The following is a 25886-nucleotide window of genomic DNA, read 5'->3' as shown; positions in this document are numbered from 1 at the left end:
ACCTTGCCTACACCAATCCTTTCTTTTCTTTTGCTAATGACTTCCGTCCTTCCTTCCAACCCTGTTTCTGCCTTTAAAAACCATCCATTTTGTATGGCAACTTGGTGATCCTTTCTACTTGTAGATGGGATGCTGCCTGATTCATGAATCCTTGAATAAAGCCAATTAGATCTTCATATTTACTTACTTGGATTTTGTTTTTTACAGCTGCAATTAAAGTAGTAATTACTTCCAGTTTAATTTATAGTAGGCTGTGCACTTTTTAATGAAACAGTTTTCATTTTAGCATAATTTCTGGCAATTCAGTGACGTAAATATCACATCAATGTTAAACTTTATTTTGCTTGATATTGCTCACTTACCTCACATCAGATCCTTTGATAGAATCAGTGAGTGGTGCTACTTTTAGTTTCCTGAATGCACCACTCATAATTTAGCACATGAAATGACTATGACAAATTCTTACATAACCATCTGAAGCTTAGGGAACTCAGAAAGAAAACAAATGGCCTTTTAAGTGTGCAAGCGCTGAACTCTAAGTCATAATGAGACTCCACACATTATCCAGAAACCCAAAGCATACCAAAGAGCCAAAGTCAATGGAGACATTCTTTGGAAAGGGGAAGTCACAAACGCCTCTCTGGCACATCCATAAATTTGTTGTCTTAACATTGGCGCGGGTGCTCTCATGTTATTTGAAAGCTGATGTGTTTGGGCTGGGAGTGATGTGGGGGCACGCAGGGAGAGGGCTGACTCTGAGAGGCTGAAGAGCGGCGTTAGGAACTCTGGAAGAACTGGGAACTGATGGACATTTTGCACAGAGACAATTTCTGACCAAGTCTTTCCAGTGATTTGTAGCTTATACTCAACTATTCATAAGATATTATATCCAGGGCATTATTTTAAATTGATACAGTCTCTTCATTTACAAAATTCATTTATTGCATACTTTTTGTTTAATAGCTGGGAGTCAGAGTGGTAAAGATTTGATTTACCCAAGTGAAAAAAAAAAAAGACTAATATCATTTTGAAGTGCCATTTCCAAAGAATATGCCAATGTTTCAAAGTTAGTGTTTGTGACTTTTAGTTTCGATACAAACATCCTACTCCAAGTGACAAATGACTACATTAAACTCGGGCAATGACCATCACGTAACTGCTGTGACAGGCATGCTGGCATCTGGGCATCTGGGGCTGACACGCACCAAAGAGGTGATTTTATGATAACCTGCCTTTCCATAAATACAAAGGCTCTTAACTCCTCAGCTGCTCCTTGTGACAGAGAGGCTGAAAAGAATCCTTTTCTCAAGTTAGTTTCTACATGGAAGAGGAGAATGTCTTAAGGATATCCTGAAATTCAGAAACAAAACTCTTTGTCAAGACGTCTGTGTACTCTACAAAGTTGGCAGACGTGTGGCTGTCAATATTTTTAGAGAGAGATGCTTTAGAGACAGGGGATAACTGACCAAGCGAAGATGTTTCAGAACTTATTTTTCCCAAAAAAGGCAAAAAGTATGAAAATCAGCTAACCATCATATTGAGAAGTCAACACCTTCACTTGGGCATTTATGAATATGAAGTCTGTGTGGCAACCCAAAGTGCCACACTCCAATCACCACACTGGAAAAGTCAGCAAAGCCCTCACTAATTCCTATTCCGCTTATTGCTCGGCTCAATCTCAGCACCCTCCACTGATCTTGTACGACGATTCTGTCTTGGACTCATTTCTGCATCTTGAAGATCATTTCTGAAAACAGAAAAAAGGAAACAGCATCTCAGAAAACAATGATCATAATTATTCTACAGCAGCTTCTAGCTGACAAGCGCTTTCACATGTACTATTTCATTTAAACCTCCAAACAGTTCTCTACTCCACTGGCAAGTCTATAATAATTATCATTACTGTTATTATTATACACATTTTGTAACTGAGAACAGTGACTAAGCAAAGACTACAGGCCATAAGTGACAGAAGCAGAAACTGAATCCCTTTCTTCTGAATCAAAATCTAAAATAGCTTTATGCTTTGCTTAACATGAAGAAAACTGCAAAAAAAAAAAAAAAAAAGGTGCTGGTATCCTAACAACAAGACAAAGTCAGTGTCTAACAAAATCATTCTCTTGATCCTGAGAGCTCAGGTTGTAAGGCAGGAAAACAAAATTCCAAAGAAAGATAAGCCCCCCCCCCCCCAAAGAGAGGTAGACCACACAAATTCTCACTTTTTTTTTTTTTTTTAAGATTTTATTTATTTGACAGAGCAAGACAGCGAGAGAGGGAACACAAGCAGGGGGAGTGGGAGAGGGAGAAGCAGGCCTTCCACCAAGTAGCGAGCCAGATGGGGGGCTCGATCCCAGGACCCTGGGGGATCACGACCTGAGCCGACAGCAGACGCTTAACGACTGAGCCACCCAGGCACCCCCAAATTCTCTCACTTTTGACACAGAACTGGAGAAAGGTGGCTGTTGTACAACCAGGTAAGAGGACATGAGCTAACATTTTAATGAATTCTGAACTATGGGCTAGTACCGAAGGCCCCTGACACAAGGAGAAGCCACATGCACTGGCAAGCTCTTTTCCAGGAGCCTCAAGTCAAGTGCTCATAAGAAAGACTGGGAGCAGGGTGGGGAAACTGAGGAAAGCCCACTTTGGTGGCACAGGATAAAGCTGGTGAATGGGGGTGACAGGGAACAGGCAGAAAGTCCTACGTCTTCCTGGGACTGTTCTCTCCTATGAAGTAAGAGCTTTCAGCTGCTGAGAGAAACTCACTGGCCCATGGGAATCAGGCAAAGATCTACTATCTCTGGAGGAGGGGCAGAATGCCTGAATGGGAAGTCTGCTTGAATGGGAAGAATAAGAAATCATTTGCAAGAACACTGGCAAAGATTCTTTGCTGCTGGGGAAATGGTAGAAATAAAAACCTCTACCTCTGGAGGAAGGGCAGAAAATCATCTTGGGCTGATGATCTCAAACAATACCAAGAAAGGCTTGGGCAAGGCATTCTGACTACCATGGGACAGGGGGAGAGGTGGGCAGAGAAAGCTCCACCCCCAAGATCCAGGCATACAGGGCCTGCCCAAGACCACAGCTGGAACAAGATAACATAGAGCCCCAGCAGGCTCCTACCAGGAGCCAAGCACCAAGTAATAGGCAGTAGCAGTAAACTGCTGAGGGAGAGGTCAGGACATGGAGAGATGGCCCTCTGGGATGCAGGCATGCAGACAAGGCTGAAAGGTAAATGAGAACAAAATCATTGAACAAAAGCTTCCCACAATCCAGCCCCCACACTAAGCACAAGGTAAAAGCAGCCCATTGGTTGAGGAACTTGATGCCTCTGATACACTGAAGGTCATGTTAGGAACCAGGAAATTCCAACCTGGGTCAACTCCCCACACTAATGGCCTAAGAGAAGAAGCAGCATGCCCGTTTCCAGGCACAAAGTCTATTTTTACCTCAGTATCTATGGCCCTTCTCAGGATGTCTAGCATCCACACAAAATGCACAATGCACAAAGAAGAAAAACCAAATAAAAAGTCCATTGTCAAGATATAAAGTAACCAAGAGATACAGACAGAATGACCCACATGTTGGAACCATCAGACTAAAACTTTAAATAACTATGATTAATATGGTAAAGGCTCTAGGGATAAGCTGGAGGACATACATGGACAGACGGCTCCAGGGGTGGCTCTGAAAGACAAAGATCGTTACTGTCCCTTCCTCTCTGTACCTCCCAGAGTCTAAGAGGTTCCTCCCCCACTGTCAGCACTGTTGCTTTCTCCACCTCCACAAAATCACCTGTTCCTTTTTATCAGCTGTAACTTTACCTTTTCTTTAATCATCCTCTACTCACACCCAGTCCTTTGACCCAGAAGAGTCAGATGTGAGAGGGTAAGGGCATTTTTATTAACCTTTTCAGAGACTCATTATGTTCCCCACTTTTTTTTTTTTTTTAAGATTTTTTTATTTATTTGACAGAGAGAGAGATACAGTGAGAGGGAACACAAGCAGGAGGAGTGGGAGAGGGAGAAGCAGGCTTCCCGCCGAGCAGAGAGCCCAATGTGGGGCTCAATCCCAGGACCCTGGGATCACGACCTGAGCCAAAGGCAGACGCTCAACGACTGAGCCACCCAGGCACCCTTATTTTCCCCACTTTGACCCAGGTGGCCCATAGTAAGAAGGCTCAGTGAGTAGTGTACTCAGCCAAGTCATCACTAGCCTTTTGATTTAGGACAGTTGGCAAACTCTTTGTGTAAAGGACTAGATATTTTGGGCTCTGAGGGCCATACAGTCTGTCGCAACTACTCAATTCTGTTGTAATGGTGAAAAGAACCGCAGCCAGCAGAAAAACAAATGTGTGTGGCTATGTTCCAATAAAACTTTATTAACAAACAGACAGCAGGCCAGATTTGGCCTATGGGCCATAGTTTGCTGATCCCTGACCTAGAACCATATCAGTCCAGCAAGTGAATCCAACAAGCTGAATCAGAATTAAGTGTGAATCCTCTAGGACCCCTCTTGGCCAAGCTGCTACCCAGACGGTGTACCAATCTGGCCAGTATACGGTTGCTGTTAGGAGAAAGAAACAAGCATCACGCCCAGGAATAATTAAGAAGGAACCCTGAGTTTCTGAAATAGGTAAATATATAACCGCAAAACCCTTTCTGTACTAATCGTTACCCAGAAAGTGGCCAAAAGGAGAGGATTCCGTCCTGGGGACAGCAGCGTTCAGTGACCAAACTTCCTTACTAAGATATGTGGACCAGAAGATGAGGGAGTTGATAATTTTAAAGGAGGCCATTCCAACATTCAATAATATTAGATGCCCGTAGATTGTAGGGAGGATAAAAAGTCCAGTGAATCCCTTGACCATCAGCCCATTATGGATATGTACATGAGTGACCCAGATGGTTCACTCAGCACCCTTCAGGTGTGCAGCCTCAAAGCAGGGGATCTGCCAATCTGTGGCCTTCATAACCACTTTTATGACCTGTTTAACCTTAATTGCCTCTTTAAAGGCTCCATCTCCAAATATAGTCACATTGGAGGTTAGGGCTTCAGCTTATGAATTTTAGAGGGACACAATGCAGTCCATAAGAGCCTCCATGGATCAGGCCATTCAGTTTGACAAGAACCTAGTAGCAAGCAAACAGCTATTTTTCAAAAGGGGTGTAACTGGTAGCTATGCTAGGCTGGTCACAAGTCCAAAATCCCACAGGTTACCTCTAGGTGGAGGTTGCCTCCCTTTCTCAGAGACTCCAATCAGGAAAATCATTAGTCTTACGACTTGTAGCTCTAAGGGGTCATTAGGGTTGTGGGACCTCAAGGGTATTAGCACTTCTCTATGTGTGGCTCTTCCCTATCAGAGAATTTGCTCTGGCACTTATTGGAGGTGGAATTAGGAGTATATAACACATCAATTCCTAAACACATCCAAATTTAAAAACAAAAGTACAATGAATTAGCCCAATGGGCCCCATCTACAAGATCACATTAGCTTCCCTTCCCGATTGTGAACCTTACCCAAACCCCATAAAGTCAATTCAGGTGCTTCCTTTCCCCACAGGACAGGGTAGGATGGTGAATCTGGTACCTATATCCAACAGAACCATAAAATACCTTCCCAAAGTTCAGAAGCACATCCAGACTGGTACAAATAGCCTTTCATCTCCTTTAGGGACAGGGGAACCTCAACTCCACTTCTTCTTTTTTTAAGATTTATTATTTGAGAGAGAGAGAACGGGGGGGGAGGGGCAGAGGGAGAGGGAGCAAGAATCCCAAAGTGGACTCAATGTTAAGCACAGGGACCAACACGGGGCTTAATCTCATGACCCTGAGATCACAACCTGAGCTGAAACCAAGAGTCAGTTCCTTAACTGAGCGAGCCACCCAAGCACCCCTCAGCTCCAATTCTAATCAACAAAACCAGAATAGCCAAAACAATTCTAAAAAGGAAAAATTTACTGACAACACCAAATGCTGGTGAGGATGTAGAGCAAGAAAAATTCTCATTCACTGCCAGTGGGAATGCAAAATGGCACAGCCATTCTGGAACAAAGTTTGGCAGTTTCTTACAAAATTAAATATAGTCTGACCATACAATCCAGCAACTGTACTCCTTGGTACTTCCCCAAGGGCACTGAAAACTTATTACCACACAAAATCCTGCACTTTGTTTTTAATTAAAATATTATATATATTATTATATTATTATATATTATATATATATGTATATATATCACTTTAATCATAATTGCCAAAACCTGGAAGTAACCAAGATGTCCTTCATTAGGTGAATGGATAAATGAACTATAAGACTCCAGACAATGGAATATTATTCAGCACTAAAAAGAAATGAGCTATCAAACCTCAAAAAGACATGGGGCAATCTTAAATGAATATTACTAAGTGAAAGTACACTTTGAGAAGTACAATTTGAGAAGGCTACATACTGTAGGATTCCAACTAAATGACATTCTTGAAAAAATAAAACTATAAAGACAGAAAAAAATCAGTGGTTGTCAGGAACTTGGAGAGGAGAGACGAACAGGTGGAACATAAAGGATTTTTAGGGCAGGGAAACTATTCTGTACACCATAATGGTGGATACATGTCATTATACATTTGTTAAGACACATACACTATAAAATACAAAAAATGAACTCTGATGTAAACTGGAAAAGGAAAGTTAGAGGCCTCATACTAGCTGATTTCATAACATTATAAAGCTGCAGTAATGGTACTCGCTTCGGCAGCACATATACTAAAAAAAAAGCTGCAGTAATGAAGACAGTGTGTGTTATTGGTGAAAAGGCAAACATATAGATCAATAGGGCAAAACAATGATTCCTGAAATAGACCCACACATATATATCCAATTGATTTTTGATTAAGGTACCAAAGTTATCCTACATGTAGAAGAGAAAAATTGAACTTCATACTGTGCACCATTTATAAAAATCAACTTGAAATAGATTATAGACTTAAATGTAAACCCTAAAACTTCTAGAACATAACAGAAAACCATTGGGTTAGGTAAAGATTTCCTAGATAGGACACAAAAAAGCACCATATGTAAAAGAAAAGAAAAAATTGATAAATCAGATTTCATCAAAATTTAAAATTGCTCTTTGAAAAACTCTATCAAGAAAATGAAAAGGCAAGCCATAAAGTGGAAGAAAATATTTGCAAAACACGTTTCTGATAAAGAACTCATAAATCTCAAAAGTAAAAAACCACCCAATTTATAAAGGGGCAGAAAATTTGAGGAAGCACTTCAACAAAAGACATAGGGATGGCAAATATGCATGTGAAAGGAAGTTCAACATCATCAATCCTTAGGGAAATACAAATTAAAATGACAAAAAAAAAATACTACTGTAACTCTATTAAAATGGCTTTAAAAATAAAGAGCATAACCAAGTACTGGCCAAGATATGGAACAACCAGAACTTTCATATATTGCTGGTGGAATACAGCTGGGCAGTTTCTTATCAACTGAACATATACTTACCATATGATGCCATTCCTAGGTATTTACCAAAGAAAAATGAAAACTTATGTCCACACACAATACTGCACTCAAATCCTTCCAGCAGTTTTATTCATAATCCCCCAAATCTGGAAACCCAAATACACCCATCAGCTGTCGAATGGGTAAACAAAATGTGTTGCAAATGAATTCTCATGGGGTTAAGATGAAATTCAGATTAACAGAAAATTATTCTTTTCTGATTTTATAAGAATATTACAGAAAGCTATTTCCTAAAATTTCCTCTTTAAGGCACTGTGAGATGAAGAGTTAAAACAATTCATAAGTGCAATCCTTATCCATTCACAGGTTCTTGAAGCCACAGAAGCTGTGTCACTAACAGCTAGAATCCACTAATGAGTGTATTCAGATCTAATAAACATTGACTGACATATTCACTCACTCATATACTTACTGAGTGCCCATTATGGGCCACCCAGGCACTATGCTACACACATGAAGATTCAAGGTCCAGTGCACATGCTCTCTAGAAAGGCAGTCAAGTGGTAAGTGCAGAGTGCTGCAGGAGCAGACTCAGGGCTTCTGAATGGAATGGTGGAGAAAGGAATGACAATTCCCATCTAGATGAGGAAAAGGGAAAAGGCAACTGAGGCAGAAGCAAAGGCACTGAAGCAAGGTAACAAGACTCTCTGAGGTGACTGTGAGTAGTTCAGCTTAGCTGAAACAAGGAATTGTGGGGTGCAGAGGGGATGCACGCATATGAAATTCCATGAGCCAGTAGGTAGGCTGGGGCCATGACAGTACGAGCCTTGGATGCTGGCGAGTCCCTGAAGGACTTTAAAGTCCAACAGGAAGAACAAAGTGTGTTTCATATCTCACCGGCCGAATGACCTGTAACGACTAGAGGCAGAGAGGCACAGATGGCTGCTGCAGCAAAGCTAGAGAGAAGAGCAAAGGGCCTGTAGCCAGCTGTGGCACAAAGGGCTGACGGAGATACCACGGAGGGGCAACTATTGGGCCCCACCCCAAATCTACTGAATCACTCTTTGAATTGGGTAAAGTCCAATAATCTGTGTTTTAACAAGTCCTTCAGATGTCTGTGATGCATATTGAGGTCTGAGCACCACTTACCTATATGACTTTTGCAGCTGACTGAATATGAGAGGTCAGGGCGAGTGAGAGGTTGAAAATGATTCCTAGGTGTCTGGCTTGAACAGTGGGGCAGACTACCATACTCCATTCACTGAGACAGGGGACAGCGGAGGCCCAGCAGCTCTGGAGAGAAGGGACTTAGACTCTCTGGGGCAGACAGATTTTCCTCACATTTTATATATTAAACAAATTGAAACCTAGAAATGTGAAATGATATACCAGGACCATTTCTCTTACTGTTTTCATCCTGTTTGATGTAAATATATTTTATTAGGTCAAAACAGTAAGATGAACTAGTATTTACAGACATAAGAACCCAAGGCCAGTCTGTAGAAAATAGTTTTTGGTTTTTTGCTGCTTATGAAAATATTGCTTTATATGGAGCACTATATGTTGCTAACAGAACCTCTCAATCATTTATGGAATTGAGAAAGAGAATTATGGAATTTAGATTCCATTCTCTTAAATGGAATCTAACTCCATTGGAACTGAAATAGTATGTTCTAGGACTAACATCTCAAATATGCCACTTGTGGTACGACAAAACATGCCTATAAGCTTAAGGTATAGAACTGCCAATTTTTGTTTAAAAGTAAAGCTATGGAGGCTTTTCCTGATTCTGCCTCTAAAGCCACATTATGGCATAAGCTTGTTTGAACTGTTCTATGCTCAGCTGAAGTCAGGAGGCCTGGATTCTGATCTTGGCAGTGTCACTAACTAGCTGTGGACCTTGACCTGCTCAATTTACCACTCTGAAGTCCAGCTTCCTTCTCTATAACATGAAGGGATTAGATGAGATGAACACTTAGGTCCTTCTAGCTGTAACATTTATTATCTATGAGGATCAATCAATGTCCTTGGTCTTCTAAGTGCTTTCTTATAATGATGACTTTTGGAGGCCATCATTATTGAGAATGGGCTTGGGTGCAGGAACTCTGGCTACAATGTGTCATAGCCATTGGTGTCAGGTTTAGTTCAGCATGAACAGGATGATTCCTGGTACAAGAGGAAATAGTTAGCTAAGCAGTGGCCTTCTTTCCCAAAATGCAAAGTTAAATAATGCGTAGGTGAGAGTAATGCAGCCAAAATCTCAAACTTTCATAAAACATTACTGTTTGAACCACCAAATATCTCACTGGCCTGATAAACCTCCTCATAATGCTTTCCCTGGATACAGCACACTTCCCATTCTCCCAGTGATTCAGCTATGAAACTACAAAATCTCAGCACAGTAAACTTCTCCTTCTTTGTAAAGATAGTATACAGCTTAATGGTCCAAAGAGCTGACTTTTGGCACATTGGTTACAATCTTAGCTCCATCACTTACCACTTACTGCTGAGTGAACTTGGGATGGAAATTTACCTCTTCGAGCCTCAAAGAGGCTTTAAAAAAGGTGAAGAGGTCAACAGTATCAAATCTGCTAAGGCAATGAAGGTTTTGACTATGGATTTAGCAACATGGAGTTCTTTGATGACCTTAGTGAAAATGATTTCATATGAATGATGGAACTGGCTGAGAACGTGGAAGAGTAAGGAGATAAGGAAGTGGAAAATGCAGGTAGAGACCATCCATTAAGAAAGGAAGGAAAGATAAAACAGTGGCTGCAGGATGAGATGGAGTGAGAGGAGAGACTGAATGAGGTGTTATTTGTTGCTTGGCTGGTTTTAAGAAAGAAAGATTTAAGCAGGCTGAAAACCTAATGACAAAGATACAGCTGAAAGGGAGAGGATGCCAGACAAAGAAGGTTCCTGACAAATGGGTAGGAATGAGGGAGGAGGAATTAGCCTCTGATAAGACATCCCTTTATTATAAAAGGAGGCAATTATAAAATGAGGAATAAAATATGTATACATATAGGCACATTTATACATTTGGTGTTGGAAAGATGAGGACTCCCACATAATGGCTTCTATTTTCTCTACAAAGGAAGAGAAAAGGTCTCCAGCTGGGGGTGCAGCCACTGGAAAGAGGTGAGGTTTCAAATAATCCTTGTGAAGAACCAGACAAAGAAATGACCACAGAAACAGTAAAACTAGGCAGTTTGGAGGGCCCACTGAAGTGTAATCACAAAATTACAGTGGAACAAAGCTTCCCCATTGTACTGCAGATCACTCCTGCAAGTGGAGATTGAGAATGTAATATTCTTTGGCATCGTTCCTTTCCTCCTTACCTACCAATAGGACCTGGAATAGGTCCCCTCCACCACTCTAATTTCCCAGAACAGATTCCTAAATGCTAACCGGAGAAGGAATCAAAATGCATTTATTCTACACTAAACACTTTTGACTGGGAACATCTAGGAAAGGACTCAAAGTTTATAAACACTCTGAGCACAGTGCTTACGGCTAAACTGTTAATTTCTCACTGGAACAATCTGTCTTTAGAAAAACAACTTCTGACAAGTAATCAGAGTTATTACAGTAGGATTCCCTTTCTAAGCAAAAATGTATAGAAACAAACAAGTAGTAAACTGGAAATCTTTACCTTAACATGTGTGAATTATTACCTTCTTAAATCAGAAAGCACAAATACTCTTTTGTTTGAAAATCAACAGCATGGAATTATAATTTCTCAAAGTACACACTTATTTCTTGATGATGAGAACTCACCTATGTGATGCTTCCCAGGCTTCCTCTTCTTCTAAAAGATCTCTTATGATGTCTGAACTGGAACTAAAACGACATGTACATCAATATTGTCAGACAATAAAAAGACCATATGGTTCCATTTATATGAAATTCTAGAAAATGCAAACTAATCTCTAGTGACAGAAAGCAAACTAACAGACCAGTGATTACCTGCAGGGGCAGGGGGTGAGCAAGGAGAGATTACAAAGTGGCACAAGGAAACTGTGGGAGTGGATACGTTCATCATCTTGATTGTGAAGATGATTTCATAGCTGTATACATGTATCAAAACTCATCAAACTGTGTGTTTTAAATATTTGCAGTTTTTTATATATCAATTTCAATAAAGGTATAAAAAACAATAAACTAGCAATAATAAAAAATCATTAAAGCTTAAATAAATCTGTCAACATAAAACCTGCATACAAATACAATATAGTCGCAAGCCTTTTTAATCTCCCATGGCAACCAAAGATCAAACTGTGTTTTAAAAACTGCACTCTACTAATGAGATTCATAAAGAGACATTAAGTTCCTAAGTGGCTTTTAGTCCCTTTGTAACCAAAGTAAAGTAAAATTTAATTAATTTCAACTGTGCTAATAATGGAATTCGTTAAAATGCAACTTGGCTTAAAGCGTTGCATAATCTTTGGTCTATCTGCTCAGGGTACAGGGTAAAATAAGGTTATAGAGGGCATATATTATCTCTTTAAAAGAAAGAAGTGTTCCAAGGCTTTTAGCATCTTGTTCTTACCCAAATAAATTCTTACCAAATGAAAAGAAAAAAAAGATGTACATCAAAAGCAAAAAAAGCATTTCTTTAGGCATCCAAGAAAAAGAATGTGAAGGGCATTACATGAGACAACTCAGAAATAAGAGTCACTACCGCAGGGTGGAGAAGGCTAAAAAAATGGAATAACTTTCTCCTGGATGAGAAACAACAGGACTGGCTATGTCTGTGCCAATCATCTTCTAATGATACTCAGATAACGAAAGTCTAAAAATTATGGAGACATAAAGTGCCAATAAATCATTCTCAACAGTTACTGACAAATCACTTTGAAGCAATGTTTGCCTGTGGTACATGAAAACAAGCCACAACCATCAATCAACACTGCTCGGTGCCAAATATTTTTCTCAAGGGGTACTGCCCAAATTCCAAGCCTCTCAAGGAGCTACATGCAGGAGCCCTTCTGACTATGGTTCACATGTATAACGGCCTGTGTGGGGCAATTCCATGTAGTGACCCTCCAATATAGCTAGCTCAGTGGTTCTTAGGCATTTCAGGATAAGGATCCTCATACGTTTAGTATTGGTGGCTTGAGAAAATACATAACAAAGTATTATAAAATTAGTAATACTTTTAGTCTATATTTTATTCATTACAGTGGCACATGCTGGACAGTGAAAAAACAGTAGTACCTACATTTGTGGGACACTCTTTATTATGTCCAAAGAGAATTCCTTTTTTTTTTTTTAGATTTGATTTATTTATTTGAAAGAGAGAGAGAATGAGAGAGAGAGAGCATGGGGTGGGGGGGGTGGTGTCAGAGGGAGAAGCAGGCTCCCTGCCGAGCAGGGAGCCCGACCCAGGACTCGATCTTGGGACTCTGGGATCATGACCTGAGGCGAGGCAGACGTTTAATAGATGAGCCACCCAGGCACCCCAAAACTGAAATTGTTTTAATGTAACTTTTTTTTCTCTTCTCTCTCCTGTCTGATACCATCACCCACTCTTCTTTACCTGGACAGAGCTAAGGCAGTGTTTCTCAACCCTTTTCCTTATCATTTCCCACCTAAGGAGCTTTTTTAGGCTTTTTCTTTTTTCATAATTGCCCTTCCATGAGATTTTAATACTGAAGCATAATGTGTACCTGTTTATATATTGTATGTGTGTGTCTGTGTATATATATGCTTTATACACAGAGTAGGTTGGTTTTTTGTTTATGTGTGTGTGTTTTGGTCATCCAGCCTCCTCGCTGCCAAGAACCAAGTTCCATCCACTAGGGAGCTCCTATCAAGAATCCATGAGCTAAGGGAATGGAGGTTAAAGGGTGGTCATGCAGCTCTGGGTCCTGGTAGGTGTCACAGGGCTAGAAGAAATAAAGTGTGCTTTTTGCCAACACCCCCAACACACACATACAATTTTTTTTTTTTTTTAAACAGGAAGGTTACAAAGCATCCCTCCTGTTCTAGCTAAGTAAGCAGGACAGCTAGGCCTGTCAACTAACCTAGTAGTCCTGTGGTCAGTTTACCTAGGGGTTTTCAAATCACCAGTAGAAATCACTGATTTGTTAAAGGAAAATATTTGCGGTACATTAGTGACATAAACCTAAGCGGTTTTTGCTACACTACCTCAGTGAAAACAGATGGTAGAGGAGGTTCACAAAAAACACTTCTCAAAAATGGTCTGCAATCTCCTCTTGCTCTGTGACTTCAATACCCCTGACCAGACATGCTGCCCAGCTCCCGACTTCCTCAGTTCTCACCACCTTTCCTTCCTTTCCACCCCAGCTTAGTCACTGACCTGAATGACATACACTTTGGAAGGTCTGAACTTTACCTACAGTGATGTTTCAGGATTATCTGCTATATCTGCTACTCCGATTCTAGTCACCACTAAGAAACTGAAAGTTGGGGTGCCTGGATGGCTCAGTCAGTTGAGCCTCAGATTCTTGATTTCAGCTAAGGTCATGATCTCAGAGTTATGAGATCAAGCCCCAGGTCAGCCTCCGTGCTGGGTGTGGTACCTGCTTAAGATTCTCTCTCTCCCTCTTCCTCTGGCCCTCACCCCTCCCCCCAAAAAACTAAGAGTTGACGCTAGTACAATTAAAACAGCAGAGAGACTTGTTGGTTCCTTTTCAAAGTAATGCATTCACCAGGTGATATTCTATTTAAAAACCGCCTTCCCAAAATTATACATACAGTTTCACAAAAGGGATTTTACAAACAGACAACTGGGCACAATAGTATTACTCACAGATCTCTTCCTTGTGGATAGAAGTAATTAATATTTTTGAATACTATGCCTTGGAGATCAAAAATTCCTTTCATATACTTTCAAGACATCTAAAAAATCCTCCACAGGAGAAAATAAATCACTCACTCTGGTATACACGGGGTCAGAACATATACGAGCCTACACAGTTGTAGCTTTTCATTCTCAGACAAGAACTGTGTCAGCGTAAATTTCAGCTCCTCTCTTATTTGGGTTTGCACATTCTGGTAGACCATGTTTTAAGAAGCTGGATGAATATGAGGTCAGGTACATGAAAGTCAAAGGTCTCTGTATAGGGTGTTTAAACTGTGCTCTCTGATGTTACCATTAGTCCAGGCTAGAGCAGAAATTATTCTATAGATTAAATACACATGAGAAGGACTCACCGACAAAAATATTAATCTTGAATTCTATGGAATTCCCAACCTCTGTTCAGGAAGATTCTAGTAGATCTATTTAGAACACCCACACTTAATTTTCATACCATTTAACCTTTATTTTCAGCTCAAAATTTCAGAACTGTAAGCTAAACTCTTTTTGGTTTGTTGGGCTTGGGCCTAACTGGTCTTTCTATAATGTTTTACTCTTGTTATTCTCTCACCAAAAGCAGTAGCACAACATTTTAACAGGCAAAGGAAAGCACTTTTTGAGTATTTCTTTTGCAGTATCTTATTTCATCTTACTAGTCAAAATTTTACCACGAAAGCTGAAAAGATCCCTAACACCTCTCACAATGGTATGACTGATAAGACTACTCAGAGGATAAGAAATCACAGATTTTAGTGTCAAACAGAGTCGAGTTTCAGTGCTGTTTCTGTCGCTTAATATGTAATACTGGGCAAGTTACTTAGTTTTTCCAAGTCTTAATATTCTCACGGGTAAGGTCAGGATGGTAACACATGTAGTTCATGGGGATATTTTAAAGATTAATCAATATAACATACAGAATGGTTAGCACAGAGCTTAGCACATAGTAAGTGTTCAATAAATAATGCTTCCATTTTCATATAACAAATCTGGGTCTGAATTACATGAATAACTGCCTCAGCACTATGCTTCCATTTGCACTAGGAAAATTGATCACTATGTGCTCTATTTTAACCTTTGATTTCCACTGTTTCTATGACACCAGAGTGCAAATTCATCAGAACTTGTTATTTATCCAGCATGGCAGGTACACAAGGTACCGTGGGGTAGAAAAAATGCAACATCTGCTATAAAAAGTCCTGTGGATTAAAGATTACTTACAAGTGGGAGTTTTCTATTATCTAATAGTTACTCCACCAGCCTCCCCCACAAGCCCAACTCTTCTCATAATTGTGGCATTAACCTGAGAGTGCTTAAGTATATCAAACGCAAAAACAAAACCAAAAAACTCCTTAAGGATAGACCACTGGAGGACTGATGGAGAGCACACAGTGCCACCAGACAATGGTATTCAACTAAATGCTACCGGCTCCCATGAATCCTTCCTCAAACCCTTCTTTTTAGTAATTTGTTCTTATTCTACAGGATAAGTAGCAGCTTATATGCCTAATATGTTAGCAGCAGGCTAACACTAAAATGTTAGAATAGTAAACATCCTATGTTCAAACAAGAAATCATTCAATGTTGACAATGACAAAAATAACCATTTTTTGAGCAACTACTTCTACAAACCACTGTAATAATTCACCAAATGTGCATTAGCTTTAATTCATATAAGCAGCCTAGATTTTATCCCCACAGATGGACAAAGGATCAGAGACATTAAGGTAAGTAAAAAACAAAAAAAACCAAAAAACAAAAAACAGAGATATGAATGCAAAGCTCATCTTCTTTTTACCACACTGTGCTGCTTCAAATAGTTGCAGAATGAAAAATGCTATTAATCTACGAGAGTTAAAAAATACTACTTCCTATACACTCATCAATAAGGTTTATCAGACAACCATCAACAAGGCTCATGGATAAAGCAGAGCTAAGAGTTTCACTGCTCTCCATTACATCTAGAAAAATATAAAATGAAGCTAGCTTCAGATACAAGAACAAGAACTTTTTTATCAAATAAAACTTGGTAAATCCTTAAGAAGAGATGAAGCAAACCTCACCTAAAACTAAGGTTATGTTCAATTTACATAGCATTCACAATATATAATCATCTCATTTGTTTTTTAGAATCACCCAGGGAGGTTAACCCGGCAAAAAACTATCCTTCCATTTTATCAACAGGCCAAGTGAAGCCCAAGGAAATTAATCCAACAATCAGCCACATGCCCAGAACCATTCTAGAGTCAGAAAACCATGACTGAGATGAACTTCCACAAACACCTGCCTGCTAGGTATGGGGATCTCACAGACACACATACATTTCAAGGACTTGATGTCATAATATCTTAGGGGAGGATACATTCCCCCCCAGCACAATGTTGCATTCATCCAAAGGACAGTAAGCTCATTTATCACCTAGTTTAAGCTCTTTTGAAAACACAAAAGATGTGACAGAACTATTCTATGTCCCCACATTTCTCTAAAAATTTCAACAAATAAAAATCACCACCTGAAACACGGTGAACCATTTAGCTTTCAGAGGTATTTTGAAGTTTATAAATGTTCCCAGAAAAAAATGCTATAATAAAGTACAAACAGTAATGTATATTAGTAGAAAAAGATTTTGTGGTGGCAACATTAAATTCAATAAATGTCACATTCTTAGAAGTTAAAAAACCAAATGTAATGTCAACCTTCCAAAAGCAACCATGAATTTTTAAAAATACAAGGTATCACTGAATTATAGTAACATAACTTACATTATTGTTTACTTTGATGTTTTCTTTAGATACTGTTTTCTCTTGACCAGAAACATCAACTTATTAAGCAATTTTTCAAATAATGCCAATGTCCCCTAAATTATAAAATCTTATTAATATCTTTGTCTTACCTTACTGCCTGCATCATCAAACTTCATTAACCAATTTATAATAACATTGACGATAACAATGATTTCCAAAACTTTATTTTAAGATTTTATTTATTTATTTGACAGAGAGAGAGAGAGAGAGAGAGCAAGAGAGCACAAGCAGGAGGAGCAGCAGGTAGAGGGAGAAGCAGACTCCCAGCGGAGCAGGGAGCCCAACGCAAGACTTGATCCCAGGACCCTGGGATCATGACCTGAGTCAAAGGCAGACGCTTAACTGACTGAGCCACCCAGGTGTCCACAAAACTTTATTTTAAAGAGTACAGACTATTTTCTGTTTAAAGTAGATTAAGATATTTACAGGGTTCAAAATCAAAATGACATAAAAAGATGTACACTGAGAAGTCTCACACTCTCCTCACTCCCCTGCCAACCCATTCCCCCCTTGTCTCCAAAATGTAATCACTTATTAGTCTGTTTATTCTTCTGGTGTTACACTATCCCCTACCCCCTTTCGGAAAGGAAACCACATACTATCTATGCTGTTTTGAACAATGGTCTTTTCACTTACAAATCTATCCTGGAACTCTCTCTGTCATCAAGCACACAGAGATTGTCCTTTTGAACCACCACACAGTTATTCATTATATGGCTGTAGTTTAATCAACCAGCCCCAATGATAAATACTTGAGTAGTTTCTAGGCTTTTGTTATTATGTAAACAATGAATAACCTTGTGTGTAAGTCACTGTGTATATGTGCAGGTGGAATCTGGAGGACAAATTAATCGAATACTGGCTAAAAGGCAAAACAATAGTACTTTTGGTTGATCTCATCAGATTCCTCTCCTTAGAAATGGTATTATGTAGCACCAGCCAGTAATAAATGAGAGTGTCTGTTTCCCCACAGCCTTACAGCAGAGGATGCAAGCAAATGTTAAGATTTTTTGCCAACCTACCAGGTGAGAATTGGATTTAATTTGTATTTCTCTTTCACCAAACCATCTCTGTTCATGACTTTCTCCTGGGTTTGTGGGTCCTTTCCTTATCAGTCTCTAGATGCTCAAAAAGACTATCTACTCCTGAATATTTTTTTAAAAGGTACTATTAAGCCTCTCTCTAATATATGTTAAGAAAAAGTATTAGCATGTGTTCTTTCATTGTCAAAACATTTCTATTAAGTTATATACCGAAGTTGAACATTATTTCTTTAAAGCTACATATTTGACATTTTCTTGGTTGATGAGAAAGAATTCCAAGCATTGTTATATTTATCTTAATTTTTCTGGTTGCAATTCAATATCAAATTTGTCTGATTCTTTCTAGTATGCCACACTATCCTCTATAATTAATGCAGGAACTCTGGCTAACCAAAATTGACTACCACTCTGAGCTGTACATCAGCAACTAAACATGGCAGAAAAAAACCAAAACCAAACAAAACATCTATTTATCTGATTTTATCTGCTAACTAATCTCATTTAAAATTCTTGACCGCAAATCTGAAATGGACAATCCTTGCTACCAGGCAATCCTACAATACTTACCTGGCATGTTCTGCTTCCCATTCTCAAAAGGACTCATACCTTCCCAAATCGCCTATTCACCACCCTACCCCCACTCTCAGCTGATGAACCTGTCTTAGTTAGCTACATTAAGAAAATAAAAGCCGGGGCGCCTGGGTGGCTCAGTCATTAGGCATCTGCCTTCGGCTCAGGTCGTGATCCCAGGGTCCTGGGATCAGCCTGCATCCAGCTCCCTGCTCGGCGGGAAGCCTGCTTCTCCCTCTCCCACTCCCCCTGCTTGTGATCCCTCTCTCGGTGTGTCTCTCTCTGTCAAATAAATAGATAAAATCTTAAAAAAAAAAAAGAAAAGAAAAGCCATCAGGCAGACTTGCTGGTCATGCCTTGATCAGATGCTTACTAAGGACTAAATTGCTAAAACTATTCACCCAGTTGCTAAAGACAAAAATTTAGGATTCATCCTTGATGCTGAGCTTTTCCTTGCTCACCATATACAAACCATCTCCAAGTTCTGCAGCTCCTAACTCCAAAATATATCCCCAATCCCACCTATTTCTATCTTTACTCATATGCAGATACACCCCACCACAAACCGTAGAATGGATTGCTACAAAAGCTTCACCTTCAGCCACCACCCCCCATCCATTCTCACAACATCTGGAGTCATCCTTTTAAAACATATAAAAAAACCGTATCAGATCAGAACAATATTAATAAATTATTTGTTCTCTAAATTGATCTGCAGATTCAACTGAATCTCAACCAAAATTCCTTTCTTGTTATGGAAATTGACAAGCTGATTTTAAAGTTTATATGCAGATGCAAAGGACCCAAAAGAGCCAAAATAATTTTGAAGGCCATGGCAGGCACCTCTGGCCTCCAGCATCATCTCTTCATGACACACAAATACTACCATTTTCTGTGTGCCAAGAAGAAGGGTTAGGAAACACTGTATTAAAGAGAGAAGCAGACCTTTAGGTCAATCTCTTTAAATTTTTATAAAAAGTGAAGAAAAGTACTGTGTGTTGGTTTTTTTAAGAAAGAGAAATAAAAGGACATTAGGTTAATTCCAAATGTTGGAATCCTCTTGGCTGTCTGGAAAAATTCAATTTCAAAATACAATTAAATATGTATGCTTATGTTTTACTTACAAACTTAAGAAACAAAAGAAGACATCAACTCTGAGAGTCTAATGTAAGGGAAAATTTTTCTAATTAGCAAAATTTTCACTGCTATAACTAGATACTGAATCAAACTCTCAAGTTAAATGGCAGGGGGGCAAAATCATGATGCTTCATTTTGTTTTTATTCTTTACATTGTCAGCAGTATAATGACTGATACAAATAAAAAAAAAAATACTGAAAGATAACAAGGTCATGGTAACAGGTTATGAAATTTAGCTCCATAAAGAGAAATAAACTAAAAGACAAGCAACATTGCAAACATGAAAATTTCCTCTACAACTTAAGAAGCTTTCATCTGATTATAAATTTCTTTGATAACAGGGACCAAGGGGCTGGATATGAAGCTCATACTGAGACTAGCTAGCATGTCTTCTGCAGAGCCACGCCAACTTCTACATCATCTATCCACCCGTCCACCCTGAGAAGGCACATTCAACTGTGCAAATGTGGGAAGCCTGGCCAATACCAATCACGAAAACCACAGAAATCCAATATTAAGTCAAAGTTCAGGCCATAAAACTCGTCTCATGATAGGAGGAGGAGAGGAATTTGAAAACTACCTTATATTGCTGGATTTTAGGCAGTGGACACAGAACCTCCTGTGACTCAGTTCCCAATAAAATGAAGTGAAGTGCTTCACTAAATGATCTACTGCATAAGAATTATCCCTCCAAAACTGTACTTACACCAAATTTTAATGTTCTGATACATACTCTTAATTTTGTATTTGTACTATTACCCATACTCCAATAACACATTCTAAATGGCTCTAATAAAATGTGCTTACTAGGACAAGAGAAGCCTACTACAGCACACATTAATACAATATTAAAGGCTTCCATAACTGACTTCTGTAGAATTACCTTTACAAAAAGCCTTCTGCACTTGAGGCCTGTTATGCTTTAACACTCAAATCTCTCTGAGATACAAGAACAATGTGCACTACTCATGTGGTAAAATCAAAGGAGGAAGCAAAATCAGCAATTTTATATGTACCCATGTTCCAGAATGTGACTGTTTGTGTGGGAATAAAGAGAACAGAGAACATGTGCAAATTAACACTGCATGTCCTAACAAGGCAACCGTACAATCTATCATCTAAACCCAGACACTCTGGAGGAGTAATATAGTGTGCTATTAATAATGACGCCAGGACAAGAAATGGAAACCAGCCTATCACAGGGAAATCAGAACATATGATTATTCTATATCTAACTGATATTTTGAACAATTCCATTAAAATGCTACTAGCAAAGGAAGCAATGGTGCCTAAGACAAAAGTCCTACTGCAACTAGCGTTGTCATCGGGGAAATAACTGGGCTGAGAATTACTGGCTTCCACTTTATCCACTGACTTTGGATAAGTCCCCTAACCTGTCCAGGCCTCCATTTCCTTACCTGTGGTATAAAGTTTCTGACTTTATAGTCAGACCCAGGTTCTGAAGGTCTCCAAGGAGACCTCATATATCTGTTCCTCTGATGTAAAAGCAAAGGTAGCGTGAAATGAGAAGGCGGGGGGGAAAAGCTCTGATTTTAACTTCCGAGGTGACTGTAACAAATTATAAACTAGATCAACAGACTAAAAATACAAAATTCCAAAAGCATGATATATAAATTATATACTTCTGTTCCATCCAAATTCATTCACCAGAACAGGACTCTGATTTTGAATTTTTTTATTTGTTTTTTTAACTACAGAAAACTCTTACTTGGCTGTCCACAGTCGGGGGTCTGGGAGAGTTAATCCAAAATAGTGACTGCATGCCTACTAACGTTTTAGAAGAAACTGGTAGTTCCTTCAAGGTCTCATACTTGCTCTTCTCAAAGCATTCTGAAAAATACACTCAGCTACTCCTTTTTTTTTTTTTAATGAAAAACTGAATTCTGAACCAGTCACGAATAAATCTGTTTTACATATCAAGCTAAATATATTCAGAAGCATATGGAACAAAAATTCATATATAGTTTATGAAATGTCTGAAAACTAAAAAAGGAAAACAACACTTTAAAAATGTCAACTTTATGCAAGTATTACCTTGTCATGCCAACCAAAACTCTCAATGTTACAGTCATAGTACCAAAATCTTGGGGTGATGATCAGACACTGCTCCAAGCTATGACAATAAAGGTATCACTTGGTAAATATGGAACCTGGGAGGAATTGCTAGTTTCTATAAGCATTTTAGATACACAAGTAATAACAATTTAAAAACTCTCTCTTGATATAGGAAATTAAAGGGCTCAAAGTAATTTTACAGAGGATCTCTGTATCATGGCAGTTCATGAATTTGGTAAAAACAAATGAAAATATCTGCCACCTGGGATTGACTCAGAAGGGCGAAAAATCAAGAACTTATTATAAAACAACAAAGTTACTCTAAAGAAGCTCCTCAGATTACCCAACAAAAATGCATAATAAAAACTTCTTGCAAAAGGGACTAACATGAACTGCCCTGAGAGTAAAAGTAAACCTTATTACTGAACAGCAAATATCCTTTGGTAATGAGTACTGGAGAAAAGATAAAACTATTTGTCCTTTCACGTTGTTCTTGGAGGATCACTACTGAACTCACTTTTACAAGTATATGTTCACTAATAAAACTATGGTAACTGAAGAGGATGAGGCATATTGTAAATTGTGCATGTCTTTTCTTATGAGGAAATGCAAAGGCTGGGCTACATCCTTGGAGGGGAAATCATTCTACTGAATAAAAGTATTAGTACAAGAAAGCAAAACTGACTTAAAAAAAATGGAGAGGGAAGTAGAATTCTTCCCTCAGGCCACATTTATGGATTAAATTTTAACATAGCACAAAATAATACCTTTATATAATGCATTAAAACAGGATCTTATTAATTAACTTATATGACTAAATGTAACAAATAATGTTAAATGAAAGGAAAAAAGGAATAGTTCAATAACTAATCTTACTACAACCCAGAAAGTGTCCAATTTGATGTCCTAATTACTTTTTTAAAATAAACTTTATTTTAGAATAGTTTTATATTTACAGAAAAGTTGTAAAGATAGTACAAAACGTTCCCACATTTCAATTTCTTCTACTGTTAACAGCTTACAATAGTCTGATTCATTAGTTACAACCAAGGATGCAATATTAATACATTATTATTAACTGAAGTCCCACACTCGAATTATATCTCTTTCATCTCTAACCAATATCTTTTTTGTTGTTGTTCCAGGATCCTATCCAGGACATCACATTCCATTTAGTCATTAGGTCTCCTTAGGCTCCTCTAGACTGACAGTTTCTCAGACTTTCCTTGTGTTTGATGACCCTGACAGTTTGAGGAGTGCTGGTTAGGTATTTTGTAGACCTTCAGCTGGAGTTTGTCTGATGTTTTTCTCACAATTTGACTGAGGTTATTGAGTTTGGGGGAGGAAGACCACAGAGATAAAGTGTCATTCCCACCATATCATATCAAGAGTACATGCCATCAACATAACATCACTGTGGATGATGACCTTGATCTCTTGGCTGAGGTAGTGGCTGTCAGGTTTTTGTTTTCTCTTCTTTTCCCTTCCTTTCTCTTCTCTTTCGCCCCTCCTTACCCCCTCCCCACACCTTCCTCCCTCCTCCCTCTCTATTTTTCTCTCTCTCTCTCTTTTTCTAACACTTTCTCCAGCATTGTCTTGCTTCCTGCCCCAGCCCTGGAATCAGCTATTTCTCCAAGAAGCAGTAGTTCCTACTTCTGGGGAATGTTATGAGAAACCAAGATCAGAGCACTAGGTGTGCTGATTCCAGCTGCAGTGAGCTTGCTTCTTGGCCCTGGCAGCTGACAGGGCAAGGAAATACATGTTTGTATATTAGCTCACTTCCTTACACAGATCTATAAATAGCTCTGTATGTATCCCTCTGAGTTTATAGTAAACTAGCCATGAGTTCAACCTGTACCACACTGGAAGCTTTAGCCTTGCTTGTCTCTAATCTCCTACTCCAACGATGTGGCTCCCATTTGCCACCCATTTTAAGAGAAGGACACATAGCTAACATGACAGAAAAAAAAAAATTATGCTCAACTAGAGATGGGTAAGATTAGATAAAAGTCTTCTGAAATAAGTCAGGGAGAAACTTCAACATATATATGTTAGAGAAGTATTTAAGATCCATACATCAATGCAAATCAGATAGTATAGGTAAGTACACTTCAAAATACCACATTGTACGTCTTAAACATAAATAAGCAACTGTGTGTAAAAACATTTAAAAATGATTACCATTAGATGTGCCGAGTAGAAGGTTAGATTTTTTTTTAATGTCCAAGGAGGGTTCAAAGTCACACAATATTGTCACTTATTAGTAAGGTACTTCAAAAGACCTTCCTAAAAAAGACCAGCAGGCCTATTGTCCTAGAGCGAGCAGAGTAACTTCAGAAGTGGAAGAGGATGTCCATATACACAAGGCCCATTTATAGTACAGTTATCTCTATTAAGAAGAAACAAAGTGGATAATAAGGAAATATGCCTGACAATCAAAGAACTCCCAGTTCTGTGCTTATGGTTTTCTGCCTACGGCCAAGAGATTTTTATTCAGTAGGTTGGTAAACTTTAGTATGATGATAGATTATTTCATACTTCAGTTTATTATCACACAAGATGAAAAAGTAAATTGTTTCTCATCAACAAGCACATTTTCTCCCATCAGTTTGTGGACTCACTTGTCTCAGAGCTTTCTAGATAATGTCCTTTTCTCCCCCTAACATTTCCTTGTCTATTACTTCTTCAATAGCCCCCAGACATCCTTATCTCTTCCACTCTTGGCAGCAATGGCCAAGTGTGCTTGGCAAACAGATGTGCAGAGGTATAGTTAGCTCTGGAATGCCTACAGACATTCCTACACTCTTTTGGACTAGAGTTCTAGGCAAAAACCTAGAGCAGCCCCATTTGTATTGATAAAGCATACATAAAACCAAACCATTTTCCTATCTTCAGTTGGAATCACTGTTTTGGCAGATCCCATTGGTACCCTGCCCTGATCCCTTTACCCTTCCTTATCCCTTCAGAGTACCAGGCTTGACTTGCAACTGTCAGGGCCTTTGTCGGATTGTCCTCTCCCTGTTGGAGGCTGCTCTGTCACCAGCATGGGAGGCTGCAGGCAGCAGAGAGCAGCCCCCAGTCAAGTAACTGACTCCCTTACCCCTTGCCTGGGTTAACTCAGGTGAGTGTTTTAAACCAGTTCCTAGTTCCAAGGAGTTTTAATAAAACTCCAGTGGCTCATACTGGTATCTGGTTTGATAACATGCCCCCTTCAATACTGTCTTCCCTTTCCTGTCTCATGTGCCCACTCCCTATAGTGGTTCCTTCACCTTCCAAATTAACTGCTTCCCTCAAATTCTTGTCTCAGGGTCTTCTCAGGAAATCTAACCATTTCAATATCTATGTATTTCTACTCTTTAAAGAATGTTAAGAGCAAGCAAGCTTGGTCACAGCAGCATTATCAGTCAGGAGAACTTAGATTCTGAGGTAAACTATACCTGGATTCAAATCCTGATATTGCCACATACAATATGTACCACCCGAAGCAACTTATTTAACTCCTTTAACCTTTAGTTTCCACATCTTTACAATGGGTTTGCCTGTGGGCTAAATGATATAATACATGCAACACTCTTAGTACTCAAATAACATTTGTCAAAATCACACACCTTACTGCCCATATTAAGAAGGTTTCACCAATATATTTACTATTCCAGGAGACTCTTGCCTAGGAACATAAAAGTTGTGAATAACTTTACTGTTGAGTCCAAAAACTTAAAAGACCCCATCAGCTTTTCAATAGAAAGCATGATAACTCCAGGATTCTTTGCACCCCTTACCTCTTAAAATCCTCATATTGCTATTTTCACCTCTCAACTTAGGTTTACCCAATCCTAACCAAGATCCACATGGAAAGACCTGTCTGAAACCAAACTTTGAAATCTCAACACACATCTCAACTTCGACCTTCTGGCTAGAAGAGACCACTCTGATCGATGATAGAGGTAGTGTTTCCCGTTTC

At 39.0% G+C, this 25886-nt stretch overlaps 1 protein-coding gene across 1 annotated transcript in view; it reads right to left on the bottom strand.

The window, feature by feature from the left end:
• Nucleotides 1-954: 954 nt before the first annotated feature.
• The window catches only part of RAD18 (RAD18 E3 ubiquitin protein ligase), a 108576-nt gene continuing 83644 nt past the window's right edge, over nt 955-25886 (bottom strand). Inside the window, exons 12-13 of the mRNA XM_028101755.1 lie at nt 11252-11314; nt 955-1747 (exon numbers count right to left, since the gene is read on the bottom strand). Of these exons, the coding sequence (XP_027957556.1) occupies nt 1645-1747; nt 11252-11314 (166 nt within the window). The 3' untranslated portion in view covers nt 955-1644. The remainder of the gene's footprint in view (nt 1748-11251; nt 11315-25886) is intronic.

This window comes from Eumetopias jubatus, unplaced genomic scaffold (assembly GCF_037043125.1).
Source record: "Eumetopias jubatus isolate StellerSeaLion01/CBP00866 unplaced genomic scaffold, mEumJub1_p1.0 scaffold_1, whole genome shotgun sequence".
Lineage (NCBI taxonomy): Eukaryota > Metazoa > Chordata > Mammalia > Carnivora > Otariidae > Eumetopias > Eumetopias jubatus.
Note: the sequence above shows the minus strand (reverse complement) of the source record. Positions and strands in the feature narration are given on the sequence as shown.